General features: G+C 38.1%; 1 protein-coding gene and 1 pseudogene across 6 annotated transcripts; one reads left to right on the top strand and one right to left on the bottom strand.

Annotated features, from left to right (window-relative positions):
* The first annotated feature begins 1,177 nt into the window (after positions 1-1,177).
* LOC139982048 (alpha-(1,3)-fucosyltransferase 7-like) lies at positions 1,178-18,182 on the top strand. Of its 6 annotated transcripts, none has more exons than XM_071994555.1 (2): positions 1,178-1,315; positions 12,706-18,182. In XM_071994555.1, the coding sequence occupies exon 2, from the start codon at positions 12,796-12,798 to the stop codon at positions 14,104-14,106; it is 1,311 nt and encodes a 436-aa protein (XP_071850656.1). In that variant the 5' UTR covers positions 1,178-1,315; positions 12,706-12,795; the 3' UTR covers positions 14,107-18,182. The 6 variants fall into 6 exon arrangements, with proteins under 6 accessions (XP_071850656.1, XP_071850652.1, XP_071850655.1 ...); XM_071994551.1 differs by lacking the exon at positions 1,178-1,315 and adding an exon at positions 2,418-2,516; XM_071994554.1 differs by lacking the exon at positions 1,178-1,315 and adding an exon at positions 2,487-2,520.
* LOC139983940 (U2 spliceosomal RNA) lies at positions 7,034-7,110 on the bottom strand (annotated as a pseudogene).
* Positions 18,183-22,642: the final 4,460 nt, after the last annotated feature.

Below are 22,642 nucleotides of genomic sequence, written 5' to 3' on the forward strand. Positions count from 1 at the left end.
CATAGACATTTGAGACATGTACCACAGTAAAAACTGGATCGTGCTATAATTCGGTAGCATGTGCTGTTTTGATTACAGTAAGAACTGAGGATATGTGTAATTTCAACAAATCAAGTTGTTGGGATTTGTTGGGATTACACATATCCTCAGTTCTTACTGTAATCCTGATAGCACATGCTACCGATTTATCAGATTTGTCAGCACGATCCAGTTTTTACTGTGGTACAAAACTTTCAGATTTACAGTAGTTACTGTAATCTCTGTGTGAATCGGCTGTTTATAACTTGTTTAGCAATATTTTTTTCGATATTGCAACAAAAGGTTATTGACCCTTGTATAATCCATAGTTACTTTCAGCTCTTTTTCGAGATGTATTATATTTGCAGTGTCTCCTTGAATAATATGATCTTTCACAGAATCTCCTGCTTTAAACTCTGGTGAATAAAAACATACAGCCTCTACCGGGATTCGAACCCGGGCCTCCCGCTTTATATGCGGACATCCTAACCACTAGGCTTTGGACGCTGATTGTATGTCCAGAGGTTCAAAACCGGTAGTGAAGGTATTATATTATATTATATTTCATGAAGAAATCCATTTCGTAGTGCACTAAATGGTTTTATAGTTAAAACCGATGGAAATTTACGACCTGATTGAATTTTGCCAATACATAGGATACAATTCTTCCAGAATTCTTTTTATTTACCGCGCTACAGCCTTTACTCAGACAGAAGTACTCGAACCGTTGTGGTGGACTAGTTTTACTAATGAAAGCATTTAACCTTTTATTCATATTTTTACTTTGAAATTATTATCACTATATATGTATTAATTTTGTGTGTGGATATTTCTTACATGAGGTACTCCTAATTATATATATATAATTTATATTTATAGTGGTGATAAATAATTGAAATGAACCGATGGGACAAGATTATATTAAAGGAATTTTCTGGTAGCCATTATAAGTTACCTTTAAAAAATGATAAATAATTTTCCAAACATATTTTTCAAAATATGAGAACGATAATGTTGCGTTTAACAGAGAAACGATTTTGTAGTCGTTTAGGATGGATATTTCAAATATACTTTGAACAGAAGAGAACGTGACGTCATCTTTGCAAATGCAGATTGCGACATAACACACGCTCTATACAGTTCATACAGTAATCACAACAAAACCGCGTTTGAATACAGATTAATTTCTTCCTTCATTTTCGGTGAAATTTCTTATAAATTACACATGTTTTCAAAAATTGTTGAGCCATCATATGTGTAGTGCATCGGTGATTTCGTGATGTTTGTGTAACACGAGGTAAGTTTTAACAGCAGACTCTTCGTTGTTTGTACATCGCGCTGTCCAGCTCCAGCGCGAAGATTGTTCTCATGAAGCCTACGCTAACGTTTACACTAATCGGACAGTTCTGCGAAGCCTAAGCTTCTCGGCACTACATTCTGCTCTGACATCGATTCCGCCAAGTTTCATCTTTTGATGTTCCAAATACTTTTCAAGCTTCCTTTAACTGTAAAGTTGATCCTTGAATTTTATTTCAGCGATTTCGAACGGATTATGAACTGTGGTTTGAGTGTGAGAGTGTATTATGTGCAACGCTATATGTACGTTCGCGATTTGTACGTTATATATATTAGGCAATCACATGTGCGTGTATACGCGAGAGTGTATTTCCTGCCGAAATGGGAGTGCTAACTTCAAGTCGCTCGTTTTGCCTATTTGCCTGCACTATCAATCACCAAATTGATGCGTTCGAACAGATGGTGCTTTTAGTAAGCAACTGGTGATTTGAAAAACAGATTTCTACAAGAAGAACACGTCGAATGGGGACAATTTTCACATGGTTAGAGAGCGAAAAATAAGAACTATAAGGACAATGTATCCAAATCTCCCACCAGACATGATTCCTTTAAATCTGTGGTAAGCTCAATATTCTGGGTTGTTGTTGCAATCAGTTTGGACGTACACATATTTTCACTGAGCTGTCGTCGATTACGTACAAAACTAACATTGTTTTCTACAAAACAAAGCATTAAACATATTTTATAAGCAAAAAAAAAAAAAAAAACCAAGGCATGAAGTTGTGTTTCTAGATTGCTTGTACTTTGGTTTATCAAACTGAAATGTCACCGTCCGACGTTATCCTACGTTTTTTTTTGTATATATTCCCGATGACATCATAACTATACCTGTATGTATTTATGCATATATTAATAACAACACAGCGAGTCTGTAAACTACATATTGAGTATATGTGTCGAATGTTCACAGTGCATTGTAAACGGTCTCAATTTCCTATTTCAATTAAGTTTACGACAGACAGAGGAAATTGTATATTAAAATGAAGTAAGATTATTGTATGGAGATATTATGTATACTAGCGCCTATATACATATACGTATACATTCACGTAACCATACCGATGTGCTTTTCTTGTGATTAACAGACTTTTTTAACTTCCATCGCGGAAGACGCGGAAGTGTAAAATGTTCAGGTTCATTCGGCAAGTATTTCTTCTCTTTGTGTAATTTTGTTCTCCTTTTAGTAATGTAAATGCACTAACAATATTGTTCTCTAAATGTTCTGCTTACCATTGAAAATTCAAAACCCGATCCTGTGACAAATTTATGGTGACGTTAATCGGTTGACTAAGTGTTGTTTGTGAGTATGTATGTATATTAGATCCTCCTGCAAGCAGGAACTCGCGAAGAAGCCTCATTGGCTTATCAAGGCCGCAAGCTGACCGAAGTCAGTCTCTTAACATTCATATTTAACGTCCATGGTTATGAATTGTTAATTGTCAACAACTCTGTAACTGGACGACATACATTAATCTGGGTATAATAGCTTTCTTTAACACCTGCAGGAAGAGTCATTTCTTTCCTGTTGGTAGACGTATAAAATACTATAATATGTTTTATTTTTATAATTTCAGTTTTACGCTAATCATTCATAATAATACATCAAAGTTACCGTCTTAGGCTGAAGTGTAACGTTACTTGATCATGTCAGATGAGAAAATATTTCATGTCGTTGGTATTTCCTTTTTTTTATAGTTTCGTTAATATTAAGTCAGAGAGTGTTCGAGTCTGTAATAATCGCTCTTCAACGGGAATTTCAACATCCGGGAGGGGGGGGGCGGCTAGACAGGGATGAGGGGACTAGAAAGGGACGTCTCTTGAGTCCTTACTTCATGTTATAAACGTTGTGTGGAAGTTCTTACTTTAAAAGTAACCTCAAATATTTATAATAAAGGTATTATGATAGATAGAAATGAGATAATGAAATTATCAAAATACGAAGACGACACTATATGTTTTTTTCCTTGATGGTATAGTAGACCATATTATTGATGGTAGTAGACGACCTTTTGCCTAAGAGGAAAACCCTTATGATTCTGGATGATTTTGAATCAGCCTCTGGGCTTCCTATCCATAGACGTAGGAGGCGGGGGGGGGGCTGCAGCCCCCCCCCCCCAACCAAACATTTTTGTTGAAAATTCGGGCAATATGCTGAGAAATGTTCGGGCACCTACTGAAAGAAGAATAATTTGCAGTGTGTTTTTCAAATTATTTGGTAAAAATTCGGCAATTTGCTGAGAATTTTTCGGGCACCTACTGAAAGAAGAATAATTTGCAATGTGTTTTTCAATGGTTAAACTGATATTATTATCATCAATATTGTTGTAACGAATTCCCCGATAATTAAATAACCAATATGGAAGGGTACTAACACGGAAAATGATTGTATGTTACTGGCATGTGATGTAACAACCGCTGATTGCTAATATGATATGCACATTAACATGTTGAACGCGCGCGAAAAATGATGGTTATATTTTTCGGGCAAGTCTTTACAGCCCCCCCCCCTCCCCTTAAATCAAATTGGGCTCCTACGCCTATGTTCCTATCAATATTTCTAATATTAAATCAATATTTCTAATATTTCTAAGTGTAATATAATACCCTTGGGTCCGTACTTTAATAAATCTCCCTATATGTTTATTAATGATCTAGCTTTGAATGTCGACCTTGATCCTGTAACTATACGGATTCGATGTTTCTATTACTCAAAACAGAGACGACCTTTTTTATTTGAACTACCAATTTATAATTGTCTGGACTGAAAAAAAAACTGGCTTCCGGTTTGGTCTGGTGGAGACATGACACCGATTGGTCTAAATATCAGTCAAAACGTTCCCTCGATCCCAATTTGCTTTCCTTTTCTTGGTTTTGCCAAACCTTCCAAAAGGATTTATTAAAGAACTCGAGAGCATTATTTGCGATTTCATTTGGGGAGGTTTTATTATTATTTATTTTTTCCCATCCATTATTGTAATATCTTTCGTTTCAAATGAACAATCTATTTCAAACTTTAATTCGGATTTGCTTCAAATTATATAAACGATTACATTAATGACATAACAAAATATAACTTATTCTAATAAACAATAAAAGAAAAATTATATTTATTTTATGGTCGAGTTGAATCGTTAATTTTCGTAAATTTGAAAATTCAGTGACTCGAGTCACGGCTCGATAAAAAAAAATATAAAAAAAATGGAATTCAGATATGCGTTGATTAATACGGAAAATAACTCGCTAATAATTATGTAATATTATACGTGGTTTCCACAGAGTTCTATGAATTTAACATTTTTGACCCACGATTTACATATAGTCAAAAAATTCAAGGCCATCGAAAGGTGAACTGCTAAAAAAAAACGGGTAAGTTATAGAGCGTACACATATCACTATAACTGATAGAGTGTACACAGCTAACTGTACGTAGAATAGGTTAAGAGTGTACACATGTCACAGTGACTATAGATACAACCAACTATAGTGTCTCTAGTCAGCCGATTGTATAGGGGGTATTATAGTGGTCTTAGGGTAACAATTGGATATTGATCAGGGCCTTAATTCTTCGTCAGCTACGATCAATAGCATCTCACAATGGGAGATTTAGCTGTCCGGTATACATGTTCAAATGCCGGAGAGGTAAACAAGTCAGTGGCGTAGGAAGGTACTTTTGAGTGGGGGGGGGCTGAAAACTGATGGCCGGCCTGGGGGAGGGGTCTAAGGGGAGAGGGTGTCCCCCTCCCCTTTGGAATTTTTTGCATTTTCAGGTAGCCTCAGATGCAATTTGGTGCAATATAGCACACTTCAACACCCACTCCATTTTGTAAACTTAATTTTGTATTTTCACCAGGCCTTAGATGCAATTTGGTGCTCCAAATGAGATTTTTTTTTCTCATTTGGAAATGAAAAAGGGGTTTTCTGACTTGCGAAGCGGGGGGCGGAATGATACTTCCGCCCCTCCACATTTTTCACTGGGGGGCTGGCGCCCCCCCAGCCCCCCGGTTCCTACGCCCTTGAAACAAGTCCATGCATGCACCTACCGGGGCATTTAGTGTCTCAGATGACGTAATCATTTTCCCCTTCGTCGTATATGTCATGTATAAGCCCCCAATTGTTTCCTTGACTGTCATAGCATGTTTTCACAAGTTATTGTTATAGTATTTTTTCTCTCTCTTTTTTTTTTCTTTCAATTTGGCAGATTGTATGTTTGTTTTCTGAATTGTCTGAATGTAAGAGACTGACTTCGGTCAGCTAGCGGCTTTGATAAGCTAATGAGGCATCTTCGCGAGTTCCTGCTAGCAGGAGGATCTAAAAAAGACATACATACATACATGTAACATGATGTTACAGAGCTTAGATCAAAGAACGATTTCTGTGAAAAATAAGCAAGATTTAGGGAGATTTAAAGCATTATAGAAATGGTTTTGTTACATGTGGATATTATATATATTACAGTATTATTATCTTTACGTTTACATGAGAGTTTAGCAAAAAGAAATTCACCCCATTTAAAACGGACCTCCGGAGAAATATAGGTCAAAAAGAAAAGAAGAAAAAAACGTTTGGGCTTTGATTATTCCAAACTAATTCCATTGTGCATGGTCAGGGAGGGGATTATGTATGTTTTGTCTAGGCGTGTATAGGTTGAACGATGGTCGTTGGACTGCTCTGTACAGAAACCTATGTATTTATGATGCAGAGAGATTTTGTCTGCTATACAAATAACACAAAGGACAGGGTGACCGTTTTATCTAGCTTAATCGATAGACCGTTGCATTTCAGTAACTCATAGAGTAACACTGTTAGTCAAATACTTGTAGTTGTGAAGGACATGCAGCATTTGTCAATAGTAGTAAGCTGTATATAGGGAAGGCTCATGCAACGCCGGAATGAAACATTGTTAAGGAAACATACGTACTTTAAAACCATATGTTGTTATGCGACTAATGACGTGAATCTGGAACATTGTTAAGGAAACATAGGTACTTTAAAACCATATGTTGTTATGCGACTAATGACGTGAACCTGGAACATTGTTAAGGAAACATAGGTACTTTAAAACCATATGTTGTTATGCGACTCAGTGTAAGTAACCAATCTTTCTTTTTTTATTCAAAGTGGCTATTCTTACGACTAGTCGTAAGAATAATTTCCGACTACGCATGCGCAGTTGCTATTTTTATGACCAGGAGTACTATTTTTACGACGAAGGAGTAAAAATAATTTCCGGTTAGGGTTCAGGTAAGGGTTAGGATTGAGGTTTAGGGTTATGTTTAGGGTTAGGGTTACCCCTACTACATGCGCAGTTGCTTTATTTACTTTACTGCGCTTGAATTCGCCTTTGTCGTAAGAATAGTTTATAAATAATTGTTACAACTAGTTATAAGAATAGCCACGTCCTTTTTTATTTCGTCTAACTTCCTTATCTTACGAATAGCGTCAGACATAATATTTAAAGAGTGTATCCAAAAGAAAAATGCACCGATTGTCATAAACAAATAAAAGTAGTTATCACGATTCCCCTCGAAGGGGAACATCATACTACTTTTTAAGAAAAAAGTCGCCCATGAGAACCTGGGCACGAAAACCAAACTACCGAACGACTGATCCGCTCTCAACCCCAGTCCCCAGGCATCGGGACTTTGACTGTGTGATCATCTTCGGGTGTGCATCACCATTCCCCTCGAAAGGGAACAGATACTACACATGATCTTAGCCAAAAGGCCGAGAAGCTGCGAACAAAATTAATTCCTATGGATACTCGCGAGCAAAAAGGTTTAATAATCGGGGGAAATTCATAGCCCGGAACATAAGTCTATGTGGTACGCATGCGTACATGTTTTCATGGAACGAACGATGTACTGTTTGCCAGTATATAAGTAACTAAGCAAGTGCATACTTGTAATAATAACAGTTAGGCTACCGCGTAGGATTATCACTTCTGCTTCGGGATAATTGCTTTTTATTTTATTTTTTGGACGGATCTGTTGTTATAATGTAAGTATGAAATATTTGTAAAGCAATATTGCAATGCGTAGTGTAGTGTTGTTTTCATCATACCGTTCGGCACTTTAATTCCAGTCATAATTGAAATGCAAATTTCACAGTTAGGGGTAACCCTAACTCTCACTGCCTACACGAGTCTGTCATACAGTGTACACATACCAGTACATCTAGGTTTTCATGCTTTCCCGCGCGCAGCTGCTTATTAACTTCTACTTGGCGAAATCGTCGCCACCGATTCGGACAATTATGAGGGAACCCGCAACTGTTGCCATGGGTTCATTTAAACTATGTCAGCACCTAGATAACACTGACACGGGGCATTGTTAATTTAGTTTAATTAATTAATTAATTAAGTTAGAACTTAAAGTGACCAGTAGCAGAGGGGTGTCCTAGTCAAGAACCGTGTGGAAAGCAAGGTTAAGTATTTAAAACGGAAAAGCTAAGATCCTGTTAAAATTCTTAGCATTCAGGAATGCCAATCTATATCCTTTCTTTAATCCATAATCAATCTAGCTAGTAATTGTTCCATTTTAGCCAGGAAGGATGTAATCTCTAGTCTGAAACATAACACGCTGAACGTATAAATTGTACTCAATTAGTACATTAATTAGTACATTAATTGTACTAATTACTTACATAATTAATGAACGAAAAGGAAAGTTTTTTTCAGTGCATTACTTGTCATATACATGATGGTATGATATCAAATAAAATAAAATTAGTAATTAATCATCCGGGTAATCACGTTTTTTGTATTGTGTATAATGCATACGGGTTTTTATAGTCAAGATTCTAAATTCTAGTTTTATCGATTAATACTTGAATGTGACATCACTGACAAAACAGTTACCATAATTATAACATTACATAAACTCCAAGAGACCCTTCGATAATAATGGATAATTCTCCCAAACGGTTTCTAGCCGTTTTAATCGGTACATGAAATATTGTCCCCAAAGTATATTCTGCTCAAATTTAAAATTCAGACCTTCTCCTGGGTTAAGTTATCAAGTGTTTCTGTGTATATTAGTTTTCCTTTATACTTGAGAAGAAGGCACCAATAGATTGACTACAATTTAACCTTAACCACCGCTCCCCACCCCCCCCCCCCACCACAACGGCAAAATATAATTACACTTTATTGGTACTTTTCATAACTGAAATGCAAAATTCCCAGTTAAGGTTACTCTCGGCCTATATACACTAGTCTGCAATACAGTGTATAAAAGTACATCTAGGCCTGCGGTTTCAAAGTATAGCTCTTGAAATACTCGTTTGACATCACTTGGATATTTTAGACTTCATTCTAATATCCCTTTACAAAATACATTTCCTCATTATACACTTTACTCTGTTTCATTACATCATGCCTATACATGTCATATTTCTAATACACGGATTGGTCAGCAGTTTAATTTACGTACGCATTACACAGCGTTGCATATTGTATGTATACCGTAAAGACATTATAACCCTTCCATTTAGATTGCATGTTTTTTTTTCTCCTTCAGTATTTCAGTTGTAACATCTTGCCTTAGACACGGAAAGACCGTGTGACGTCATGTTATGTACTCAATTGTCTTTTGTCCCGCCAATCAATACAACAAACAATGTCACAATGTTCCCATTATCACTCGTTCATTCCTTTCATGCAAGTATGAGGCAGTATGCAAACAGTGGACTGTCTACACCAGGTCTATATAAATCTATACAATTGTTTCGCAACTAATGAAGTTTGATTTGGCTTGAAATACGCGTTTAGGTTTAGCTGCAACATGTCGACTGAGGTAATTGTATTCCCAAATTCCATTGTTAATCGAAGCCCTCAGCATAGGAATTGTCGATTTGGTACCGTGTCTTTACGCCACCTTATGTTGTTCGCGTACTGTATGAATATAACAGTAATGCTGGCATGCTCCAATAACATTAATATATACACGCTCAGTATATGAACGTATTCACACACTTGAACATATATGCAACACTGTAGTTAACTTGACTATTTCATTTAGTGGTATTTTTTTACCGCCCTTCATTTCCCCTTAAAACCTGTGCTTCAATGATGGGTACTTTTGTGTAACTAGAATACGGTTTCGTCACAACCATTTTAATAATAAGTTTGACTGATATTACAGTTTGTACGTTGTTTCCAACTAATCTATAGATAGCTATAGTGCCTTTTTCATAAATCACTAAAATATATGATTGGGGAACCATCGCATGTGTTGAATTTGAGTAGTAACTTTAGTATATCTTGTAAGCAGTTGATATAAATATGCAACTTGACCGAATAAATCAGTTCACAAGTTAATTTACGCAAAGAAAAATGTCGCTAACAAAGCGACCGGTCTCGATGAAATAAGTGCGCATGTATTAAAGATAAGTGCAATTGAAATTACTCCCAGTATTACACGAATAATAAATCAAAGCATTGATACTGATGTATTTCCATGTAACTGGAAGGAAGCTAAGGTTATCCCGAGTTTTAAAACGGAATCCCGCCATGATTTATCGAACTACAGACCGATTGCAATTTTACCAATTCTCTCAAAAATAATTGAAAAACATGTCCACCTATAGCCCTCAGTGAGCATTTGAATAAGTTTGACCTTTTACGTAATACACAGTCGGGTATCAGGGAAAAGCATTCATGCGAAACGGCGCTATTGAAGGTTGTGGATCAGTGGATGGAATCTATTGATAAGGGGTATATTTTGGGAACTGTTTTCTTAGACCTCAGTAAGGCATTCGATTTGGTAAACCACGAGATTATGGTAACGAAACTACGTATTTATGGTGTATCGAGTAAAGCGATTAATTGGTTCAAATCCTATTTAGTTAATAGAAGTCAATGCACATACTTAAATGGTGTTTTATCGAGTTCAAGACGAATTGCATGTGGTGTACCCCAGGGAAGCATTCTTGGTCCACTTCTGTTCTTAATTTATATTAATGATATGGATCTCACTTTGGAATATTGTTCAGCGGATATGTATGCTGACGACACAACATTTTATGCCAGTGATACATCTACCATTAACTTGAATAACAAATTGCAAAGAGACATGGAAAAAGTTAGTGCCTGGTGTGACCGAAATAAAATGGCAATCAACACCACTAAAACGAAGGTATTATTGATGGGATCTGGTCAGAGACTGCCTTCATTACCTGACAATGCAAATACTCTTTCTGTGACACTCGGGGGCAAAATTCTCAAGACTGTCAAATATGAAGAACTATTAGGTGTAAAAATTGATAACAATTTATCCTGGCATATTCAGGTTGACAACGTTTGTAAAACAGTCTCAAATCGCCTTGCCTTACTGAGACGCATACAACCATATATTGATTTAAATACGAAAATTATCTTCTATAATGGGTATGTACGACCCATTCTAGATTATTGTAGTATAGTCTGGGGTACGTGAGGAGCAAATGATTTACAAAAGTTGTTACATATGCAAAAAGCAGCAGCGCGTATTATTACGAACTCGGGAAGAAAGCTCGACAGAATTATTTAAAATGCTAAAGTGGCACCCTGTCGATACGCAAATACGTATACGACGATTGATCATGATGTACAAGACCATGAATGGCCTCTCCCCAAATTATCTAACCCAGTTATTCAACTTTACACACGAAATTCATAATCACAATTTGAGATCCACGACCCAAAGTAACTTATACCTGAAAGATGGTAAAACGGAATATCACAAGCGTAGATTTTCCTTCATAGCTGCCAAAGAATGGAATAGTTTGCCAGCTGAATGCAAGCATAATAATAATAATAATAATTCACAGTTCTTATATAGCGCAACTTACAATAAAGTCTCGCCACGCTGCCAAATCTTTACATGCCAAATCTTTACCTATTTTTAAACGTTTAGTCAATGAATTTTTCAAGTCTTAATCATCTCATTACGCTTTTATGTTCTATACCCATTTTTACAGTTATGTGATTTACTGTTGTATATTTGTATGTTTAATAGTCTTACTCTTTGTTTATTGTTTTATAATAATATTCTTTTTATATTGATTGTATTTTAGGGCCTCGGGGAAGATTAGCTTTGGCTAACCGAGTCACCCTTTTAAAGGTTAATAAATAATAAATAAATATTAACAGTCTTACCATTACGTTACTGAATGCCCGCATAGCATAATATACGTAGTAACATTAGCCATATGTTATAGTATCGGCCGAGTTGGGTTTAAAGGCATTAAAGACTCGCCCCAAACCGCGTGCCGCCATCCGCAAAAAAGGTTAACTTTCTGTTGCTTGCAAGTGACGCTTTTTTTGTGTCGCTACAAAATGCAAACAGTAATGAAACGTGATACCTTGTATCTTTAGCTGGACCTGAGATGTCCATCGCTTTATTGTTTGTACACTGTGCTGTGGGTATAAACCGCAGCTGTATGTACTGACTGTACACTAGTGTCTAATTACCGACGGTAGCAAGCTGTGTGTGTATTTTCTGGGATCGATGGTGGTGTCTAACACTTATGTTACACCTCATTCGAAACTAGGTCAGATTACCGGCATTAGCCGTTTCTTTTTGCGCGAGTCTTCACGACCTTTAAGGTTGAATACGTAATGAACTGGTACCCGGGTAAACCGACCGAGCCACGAAATCGAGTACCCGGCAATATGCTCATTTGGTTATCATTCGTATTCATGTTCCAATCCTGCCACAATTTATTACCAAATTCACTCTCCGATTTGTTTGCTCCTCGTAGTCATAGTAACTACACTAGAGATAGTTATGATTACACCTATACCTTTCTGTAGACTCGCAATTAGCCAGGGTTACATAAGATATGTAGGACCGTGTACCTGGAATGTTCTCCCAGACTCGATCAAAGATTCTTCTTCCCCACGAAGCTATGAAAGAAAATATAAATCCTACTTTATTATCTGATTATATTTAATTTAACATTTTGATATTGTTATCTAGCCATGAGTTGCCCTTTTCTTTCTGTTTAATGTTTTATCCTTTATTCTGTTTAACCGTATTGTTCTTTTCCATTCCTTAGCATGTTTTCTTTTTTCTCTGTAAAATGGGATTCACATCCCACAAGCTTTAGTGGCTTCCTTGTGTAAACCCCTCAACCATTTGTCATGTTTTAAGTCCCCCTTTTCTGATGACATCACTGTAAAATTCTTCGAACATTGTTTTGTTGTAATAAAGTTGAATTGAATTGAATTAGGAAAGTTGTAACCAGATACGTGTTTTATCATGTCCTAGATTGAATATCATATGGGGAACCTGGACTTTTTTCCATTCACGGGTTTACTATTTCTTTTTTTATTTATATTCTTGATTACAGATCTCGAAAACCGTTGAAGCGAAGCAAGTATTGGGATTTTTCATTACATTTTAAAAACTCCGTGACTGTGGGAGGGAATATCTGTGCAATATGTCTGGTGAAAACAGAAGGAAGCGATTTGTCTACATTGTAGTGATATGTGTAGTATTTACAGTGGTCTGGCTACACGGTACATCCAAGCACGAGTTTGTATTTCCAGATAAATTCATTACTTTCAAACAACAGAATGATCGGAAGTTATCCGTCGTTAAATCCGTCGACAAATCCGTCGTAGATATTCACTTTCCAAAGAAGTCGAAATATGATTTCGTTGCTTTCAAGAAAAAACCCGGATGGCATTTCGTCGACTTTCCTTGTCATTATACATGTAAGAAAGACGGAGCTCCGGTCACTGTCCGTTTCACTACGAACGCTTCCGATGTAGCTGGGGCCGACGCGGTGTTTTTTACTACTGGACCAATGGAACTTGAAGAATGGGAAGCCTTACGCAGCTATCGTAGCCCTGGACAAATATGGATATTTGCAACACAGGAGCCTGCTGCTATTGTACCAGACTTTTTGCCGCCAAAAGTCTACAGATACGATACATATAATTGGTCTTTCACTTTCCATTCAACGTCTGACATACACGGTGCTTATGGCTGGTACACTCCTTACGATAAAGTAAAGTCGGATACCAACAGTACTAATTGGTTTAAAAAGAAACCCAAGTTTGCCTCATGGGTATCGTCAAGGCACTGTGGTGGATTAGGCTGGGACAGAACAAAATTTGTTAAAGATCTTGGAGAATTTATTCCTATTGACATGTACGGAGAGTGTGGGAACTTAACTCTGCGAAGGAATACAGAAATTGCCAAAGGTATCTTTAAGGGATACAAATTTCATGTGAGTTTAGAAAATAGCTGTTGTAGCGAGTATTTGTCAGAAAAGGTATGGAATGCTCTACAGAACTGGGAGTCTGTTCCTATAGTACTAGGTGGAACCAGGGAGGAATATAGTAGATTAATGCCACCTTATTCTTATATACACGCAGACGACTTTGATTCCATTGAAGACCTTGCTATATATATTAATAAAGTAGGCAGCAACGAAACTTTATATAACGCGTATTTTGATTGGAGGAGAAAAGGAAAAGTACAACAACAGGCGTTCAAATATCGATTTCCAGTCTTTCAAGAAGGGGTTTGCAAAATTGTTCATTATTTCGAAAAAATGACAAAACATCCTATGCTTAAATCCTTTGATCCATACGGGGCCAATTGGTTTGGGAGTTGCTACCGCTGTGGAGACCACAACTGGATTCAAGAATATAATATTTGGTGGCGACTCAACATGTTCCATAAAAAGTGGGAAGACAACAGAACACTTATTTGGCTTGATGGAGATAAGACTGCACAATGACCGAAATACAAATCTCACGACGATGTAGTTCAAAATGTAACTTGTACATAGTTTCATAACTTTACATGATCAGCAAAATGTAATTGATAATTAACCATTGTAAATATAAAATCCTTTAATGAGGATAGTTGTAAAGTTGTTTTTAAATAGTCTGAATGCTGGCAGGCTACTTTAATTTTGCCTGGCAGGACACATAGAACGTTCTCGCATTGATTGAAAAGCATATGGATAGACAATATTGTAAGATAAATTAAAATGGCGATTACCTTAATGATATGCTGATTTGTCACAGTATTGGGGTATCAAAGGTAGCATAGTGTTGGTGGATTGAAATGACTGTTGTTTCAAATTTTGGTTGAAGTTTACTTTTAATTATTCAGCTAGCTTCAAGCCGTCGGCATCTTTTCTGAACTCAGGATAAATAAATATGAATTGTGATGCCGCGAATGAGTTAGCTCCTACAGTAATTTTAGTAAATTTGATGGAAAGGTGTTTCGGTTTGTGGAAGTATATTAGAGCTAATAATTAGATGTATAAACACACATATATTGAGACCAGCTACTCTTTAGAATCATTTACGACAGGGTTCGGTTTCTTCCGGAAGAAACCTATTTCTTCCGGGGACGTGGAACTTACTGGAAGAAACCTGTTTCTTCCGGGTTTCTTCCAGTTTCTTCCGGAAGAAACTGGAAGAAACTGTGCAAATTGGCATATACGCAGTACAGCCCACATACATGATAAAGAGACAAATAGCTTACCACCATCTGACTGAAATGCATACCATTGAAACCATCAACATATGATAATTTTTTTTTTTGATTATAATTTAGGGTTGTTTTTCTACACCAAAAGATGTTTGCTTATAAATCACGTTTATTGAAGGACTACTTATCATCTCGCGATCCCCCCCATCAACCAGAATTGCATAACTGGTCATACTGTATGAATGATTAACCTGGATTGGCCCATGCACTGAGGATTTAATACAATGAACACCAAGAAAATAGCCGAACAATATCTGTTGATTTAGGCAACAGTTTAATTTCTGCAACTCCCTAAATTACAACTTGTAGTTAACATGAGGACTTGTCATCCCAACAGCAAAAGAACAAATATCCACAATTAAACACAGCTGGCCAAGAGCCAGCCCTCATTTCACACTACAACTTCCAGTCGAATCTGTAACCCTCATGTCTTGAGTTCAATCTCCACAAAATATGGTCATAGTGGTCAATGTAATCGTAGTAATGAGTGTGCATTGTAGTAGGCCTACATTAGTTTCAGGGAACACTTGCCCCTCCACTCAGACACTAGTTTTTAACTAAGAACTGGGCTATAATCAGGACCATTCTGGTCTGCAAAATATTGCTTGCCCATAGTTGTTCCCTGAATTGTCCGATTCTAGTAGCCTAGTGCTATATTGTGTACAGTATATGCTAGAGGCAGGTCATGTGCTCCAAACCTACATATAGACTACCTATATGACACTATAGCGCTTCTTGTCCATTTATTACATAGTTAGAAATCATTGCAGGTTGTTATGAAACTTTATCAGCAGTTTTTCCCCAAAAAATGAGTTTCTTCCATTTTGTCCGGAAGAAACTGGAAGAAACCTATTTCTTCCGAGTGGAAAAAACCGCGGTTTATGGAGTTCGTGCAATGGCCTACATTTCAAATTTGTTATCGTTTTGATAATGAACAGTGGCATGGGATTGCTCAGTGCCCAGTGCGGGTGCGGATGGTACATGTTGGATAAATGCATTGGATGGGTAGGGGTAAAGGTGGGTGGTTGGTTGCGTAAAGGAGGGGGCGTTCGAGGGAAAGGTGGAGAGAAACTTGACCAACATCACCATGAGTGTCTTATGCTGCCATCTCTTTCGACTCCTCATTGGTCGTGGAATGCTTAATAAATAACACGGGATGTCATTGTGATTACGCTTTCACGTGTAGGCCGGTCATTGTTAGGTGTGTCACAAATTGCTAAATAAGGTAGCACATTTCGACTTTGGTACAAAATGTAAGGTAATGAAAAACGAAAGAACCAAACTGGAATTGAATTCAGCTATAGTCAATGACCTGCGCTGACGGATAGATTCACCTGATACTCATAGCTATAGTACAGTAACAACTGTTCATGTTCCACAACCGTGCATCAGTAACTATACTGCGCTGGGTTCGCAACACGGTAACATGTGTCACAGTTGCCACAGTAATTACTGGAAAGCTGTTACACTTTGAACTACGTGTCCGACAGGTGAAAATTTGCAGTAATTAAAAAAATAATGACAATATTTTTTTATATTTTTTTTATATAATTTTTAAGAATTTTAAACTTTTAAATTTGCAGTAAGCAAAAACTTGCAGTAATTACTGGGCCATCTGTAACACATGTATGTAACCGTGTTACGAACACAGCGCATTATTTACTGATGCACGGTTGTGGAACATGAACAGTAGTTACTGTACTAGCTATGAGTATTGGCTGATAGAGTACAGACTAGATGTACCTCTCCGAGATGGAGAAAGGTTGGTTTCACATTTGTGGTAATAGTCAGAATAAGAAATGTTCTGAAAAATTATTTGAGAGGAAGTTGGCAAAATATTGAAAAGAGCAATAAATTGACAGGTACAACGGGATTCAAAACTACTTGACTTGAGAAGCTCTTTGTCGTGGCAATATTTCTTTACATGTTTGCAAATTTGTATATAATTTTCTGCCAGTCAGTTTAAGGTTTTATTTACAAAATGGTTTCTTGTAATGGTTTAAAGCCAATACAGATGATATAATAACATTGTTAATTTTATCGATTTAGTTTTACTTATGTTTTACGTTAAATACCACCAATCTTCCTACGGATATGGTTTGCCCTTGAATTCTTGAGTCCGCAAGGACGTCATAATTTTATATTAATTATATTGTTTTACTATGTTTGTTATTTGAGTTTCTCTTATCATTATTTTTCTACTTTTAATGGTACAATTTTGTTGTGTGAAATTTTAATAGCAATCCAGTCTCTTAATATAAGCTGGTTCGGAGGTGACATCTGCCCATGCGTTGTACCCGTATATGTGACATATGACAGGTCAGTCGTTTACCATTCAGTCTAATGTTATACTATCGCACAATAGTGTCAAGTATCATAAGTCAAGGAGGGTGTCTGTTTCAGTAATGTCAGTTTGAGATCTAGTCCTGTCCTTTCCTCTCCCCCTTCCCCCCTTCCTCCTCCCCTTCCACATACTCTTTTCTAAATGCTGCACTCCTCTAGAAAGCCCCTGCAGTTGGTTCCTCACCTTATAACGAAGCTGCTTCTATTTGGGCACAAACAACATGATATGTCAGGGACGTCGGAGCCGGTACGGCCGGACCAATATTCACGGCGCAAAATAAAAAAAAATAAAAAAAGTAGGACTAAGAAAAAAAATGGCAAAAAATAAAGAACCAAAATGAAACAAGCAAGTAGGCTAAATGTGACTACTCTGGCATGGCAGGGGTCTTGTTTTTAAGCTCGGGAAGTGCCATTTCTGCAATCTGGGAGGCATTTTTTCAAAATTTTTCTCCATTACGCTACGCGCCAACACATGGTGCCGCGTAGCGTAGTTTGACCTACCAAACGTCCCCCGATAATTATGATAGATGCATGAGCACACTCTGATCTGCCGTACCAATCCCAAATAGTTTCCGACGCCCCTGTAATGTAGATTTTGGAAATGAAAAACATGTTGTGATACAATCCTCCTCTCGTAGGTTACCTACACGCTACTGACAACTGCATTTGGAACACAATTTATGCTGTCGATTGCGTACGGTGGGATGTAATACCAAACAATAACCAAATTGATTGACCTATTGCGCAATACTCCTCCACGGTGTAACTCCGGACTAGCTTATTGAGTTATTACACTAATTACGTTCTAGTGTGTGTGTTTTTTTTTTATTTCTTTATTAGGTCTTTGTTTATCTTCTTTTACTTTTAGTTTGTCTTGTCTTGCAGTCAGTGAGAGCGGTGACTTCCATCGTGGAGTATTTTTTGGCGTTTTTAATAAAGATAGTCGCGCTAGAGCATGCGTCCAAGAGATCTATAGTATTGTATTTCGTTGTTAGTTTTTTTAATCTCCAAGCAGACAGTGAGATTCTTCCGTCCAACAGTGGAGTATTTGTGGCATTCGTTAGAACATTATCTTCAAGACACTTGTGATTCTGAAGTATCTCTTACTTACATTATAAATACCATTTCTTATATATCAATCAATGTTTGAAAAATGTTGGTTGTATTATTCGGGCAAGTCGTTACAGCCCCCCCCCCCCCAAAAAAAAAATCAAATTGGGCTTCTACGCCTATGCAAGAGATGGAACTATTCCTTCAAAGATCCCTGTCCAGTGGCGGCGGAACCGGGGGGGCTTGGGGGGGGGCTCAGCCCCCCAATGAAAAAGTTGAGGGGGCAAATGCATGATAAGCCCCCCCAATATTTACCAAGGCTCCGAAACGTGCATCTGCCCATTTTTCAATGCATACTTGTCGATCTGTCCGATGCACACGTATACTATATATAGGTGTAATAATTTTAGTAATTGCTGGGGGACCCTCGGCCCGTCCCCTGGCTATAGACCACATTGTCACCCCAACCGCGTCTTCACGCCCCGTGAAAAGTGGAAGCAGTGAGTGTGAGTACCAGTAAGCGTAACACAACTTCGTCTTAGGCCAATGACTTGCCTCATTTCAGCCAGTTCTCCAACATCCCCTTACTTAGTGGCGGAGCGTCCATATATACAGTCAGGGGGCGGATGCCCCCCCCCCTGACAGACTCAAATGGACTGCTGGCGCCCTTTTCAGCTTTTCACTATACTTTTTACTTATTCGCTATTATTGACTATTTTATTGCGCTCTCATATACCTATTGACATTTGTCATATTCTGTTGGTGTAATTTTCCGACAAAATGGCGACGACACCTATTTATTCTCCGTTTATCTGCAAATTAGCAAGGCCCGGAAAGGGTCATTTCCTGCAATCTAGGGAGTATCTTTACTCAAAATCTTTCTGTACGCTCCGCGCCAACCTGTGGTGGCGCTCCGCTTAGATAGTGTCGAAAGCGCCCCTGCAGACCATTCTTGCCCCCCCCGACCAATACCCCTAGCTCCGCCACTGCCCTTACTACACTCAAAAACGTCTTTGCGAGTACACTACGAGTATAATAGCTACTCTCTTAAAACACCATCGAATATACAAATTACAATGTTTTTACAGACTTTTTACGTGCAATCTGAGAAATTGCAGACTTGAGACCCATATTTTAGGGCTAGGTATTCGCAGCATAAAACACACGGGAAGTGCCGTTTCCGGCCATCTGGGGGTTTGAAATAACCCAAAATTTTCTTGTACGCTCCGGGCCAACCGATGGTGGCGCTCCGCTTAGATAGTCTCCACACATTAGCCCCCCCAATCATTTTTCCGTTCCGCCGCGCCTGTCCCTGTCATCTTTATTATCTTCATACTCGCATCACACACTTTTGACTTTGTTGTTGGACATCGTCGTACATGCATTACAATTTGCATTCCGAACGACATCCATAATATGGCCGAGTGTACGACAGAAACTGCCGTCGCAACCCAGTCAGTACACCACATCACATGTCATTATTTTGGCGTATAATATCAAGAATTCGTCCTTAACCTAATTGCTATCGGAAAAGGGCACAGCAGGAACGATATATTGACAGATGTTTGAACATGGCTTTTTACCTCAGTCAGTAGAGCGCTCGTCAGAGAGTGAAATTTTTGAATGTCTGCTGCAGTGATACTGTTACATTCTCCAAAAGCAATAGTCGTTGAATGATATAACTAAGCATTTAATATCTAAATCACTTCTTCGTCAGTATCAACCTCCTCCTCTTCAACTTCATTAGAAGCAAACTTATTATCACAGTCAGAACAACGTTACAGATCTGTTTATGGCAGTCTATTTTGTACACATGAACAAATTCTCTGTCTGCATTTTGATTTTTTACATCCGCACTGAACAAATTCAAGTACACTTTATACAGGATGACAAATCCAATTTTCCACCCCTGCAGCAGTTCTCACATGAACCCTTCCAGTATGCAGAATTGAAGTCGGCAGGGGCACAAAGTATGTTTCCCCAAAAGTTGTCTTGGAAGGTAACCTTCAGTGCAGTCAGTCCAAAAACGACGTTTTTAATGGGTGATACACTTACACTGGTCCATGGGTTAGTTTTTCAGTAGCAGAACATTTGTTGGACAGAGAGGGGCAAATTTTGATAATCTTATGTCTAGATGTCCTGGTCTTCTTGCCTGAAGAGAGAAAATAGCTCTCGGAGAAACAAGGTTAAGTAATACTCCTGATTTTCTCCTTCTTTCCATCAATCCAGACAGTCAGTTCATCTTTCATTCCAGGGGCAGTCTAGACAACAGCAGACTCGTAGTGGAAATCCTTCACCGCCTCCTTAACTTCCTTCCTCGGAAAGGGAACATGAACTACTTCTTTTTACTAAGTTGCGCTCCCTTATTTCTGCAAGGTCTACTCTATACTTCTTGGCAAGACCGCATACAACTGCTAGCTTTTTGTTAGGTGATGATCGCAAAGTTTTAGAACTTCTTTGCAAAACTCTTCCAAACCTCTGGGGTCTTTTGATAGGTTTTCTGGGGAAGTTGGTTACTTTCAGAAGCTGATATTCTGCCTTTTTCTTCTTCAGGCGCTCATTTTCTTGCGTTTGTTCTTCACATAATTTGTTACGTTCCTTTTCAGACATTAATGCTCGCTGCCTTTGCTGCAACTTTGAAGTTCTTTGACTCTCCTTTTGCTTGTAGGTTGGGTCAGAGGCAGCTTGTTTTTGGCGCAATTCTTTCATCTTTTGAGCAGATGATTTCGGCATCCTCAAACACCTAAAAATAAACGATAAACATCATTGTTATGCCTAACTGAGTTTCAACCCAAATATATTAATCAAAATTTCCCAAAACTGTCCAATGTTACCAAAAGAGCTTTAAAATATGACCAAGAAGGTAGAAATGCAAATAAATAGGAAGTATTCTGTATTAACTAGTCTAGCAAAAACTTTATTACTCCTAATTAAGAAACTATTTAGCAAGCACTTCATTTAAGATATTTCGCAGACCTTGTCTATTGGACTTTTCATGTACAAGTGAACTTTAATCACTTTATGTAAATGACAACAGTATTAGAAGCTCCCATAAAATGCAGTTTCATGCACAATTTGACTACACATTCTTTTTAAACTTACATAAATTTGCATCACCAATTAAAATTCTTCCAGCAACTAACAGCACTGTGTGATGAGCTAGTGTACATTGAACTGACATGTGCTCTTTCTATGTACTATATTATGTGGAATAGCCCCCTCTAACTATAATGAACTTGTTAACATGTCTTTAGCCTGTGTTAACTTGTATCTTTGGAAACTGTGAGAGGAAAATGGGCAGTTTCACACGTGTGACTTACGTAACAATTTTTGGTGACTTATGTGACATCCCTAATTTTAGGGTCCACGGCTTCTTCACTCATGACGAGGACATTCCCTACACTGACTTCAGTTGATTGGTTGTCACCAGTATCATTGATGAAAATCTCCTCGTCTGTTGTCAAGGTAACGGCTGTCCTCAAAAATCTATTTTTAGGCAGTTGGACTGATTCTTCCCGCCTCATCACTGTGAAAGTGTCACCATTGGTAACCAAATCGATCCTCCTCAGCTCCCGATGGACTCAGGCTTCTCGAGCACCTTTCGCAAACCGACCCGGCCTCAGGGCGCGGTCACACAACTGCTTTAGGATGTGGCTGTCCTTCTCTGTAGGGGCCGCTGCTTCCATCTTCCCGTACGACATCATCATGGAATGGCTGTACTCCATCAAAGTCTACTCTTCACCCTGGCTCTGTTATGGAAGGTGCTGCTTAATGATATCACAGACTCTTCGGATCCAAAGCATAACATCAGGCAGTCCACCGCGTCTTTGTATTTCTTCCTGATTCCCGGAGACAAGCACTCCACTCATATCTTGCTGGTCCCACCAGGTGGTCAACCAAAGGCCTTGCATTTATCTTTCCCTAGACAGCTTGTACATTCACACTCCTTCGTTAAAATCATCCAGCCATTCTTGTAAGGATGGCTCACCATGACGACGAGGAGAGCCTCTGTATTTGCTCAGCCTATCTTGCGGAATTCCTTTGTAGCACTTAGCTTTAGGACTAATTATGTGCTGGTAACGCAACCACAAGATACATAAGATCAAGGGAAGCAGGGTTCAATTCTGCGATGAGTCGCCTGCCTTTGTGAAGATATATAACACAGTATATTAAAATGAGGACAAACGCAATGTTCTATCGTAATCCGCAGGCAAATATTGTTTATTCACCATAACGGTAAAGGTGAATTACGATATACAAAGGTAATTAAAATATATAAAATACAGTAAAGTAAAAACATAATTAACACATGAAATTCATCATGGCCTAACACTAATGGCCTACTGATTCCATAGCTCGGGGATCACGCCCATCTCGTC

The sequence above is a fragment of the Apostichopus japonicus genome, chromosome 16 (genome assembly GCF_037975245.1).
Source record: "Apostichopus japonicus isolate 1M-3 chromosome 16, ASM3797524v1, whole genome shotgun sequence".
Lineage (NCBI taxonomy): Eukaryota > Metazoa > Echinodermata > Holothuroidea > Aspidochirotida > Stichopodidae > Apostichopus > Apostichopus japonicus.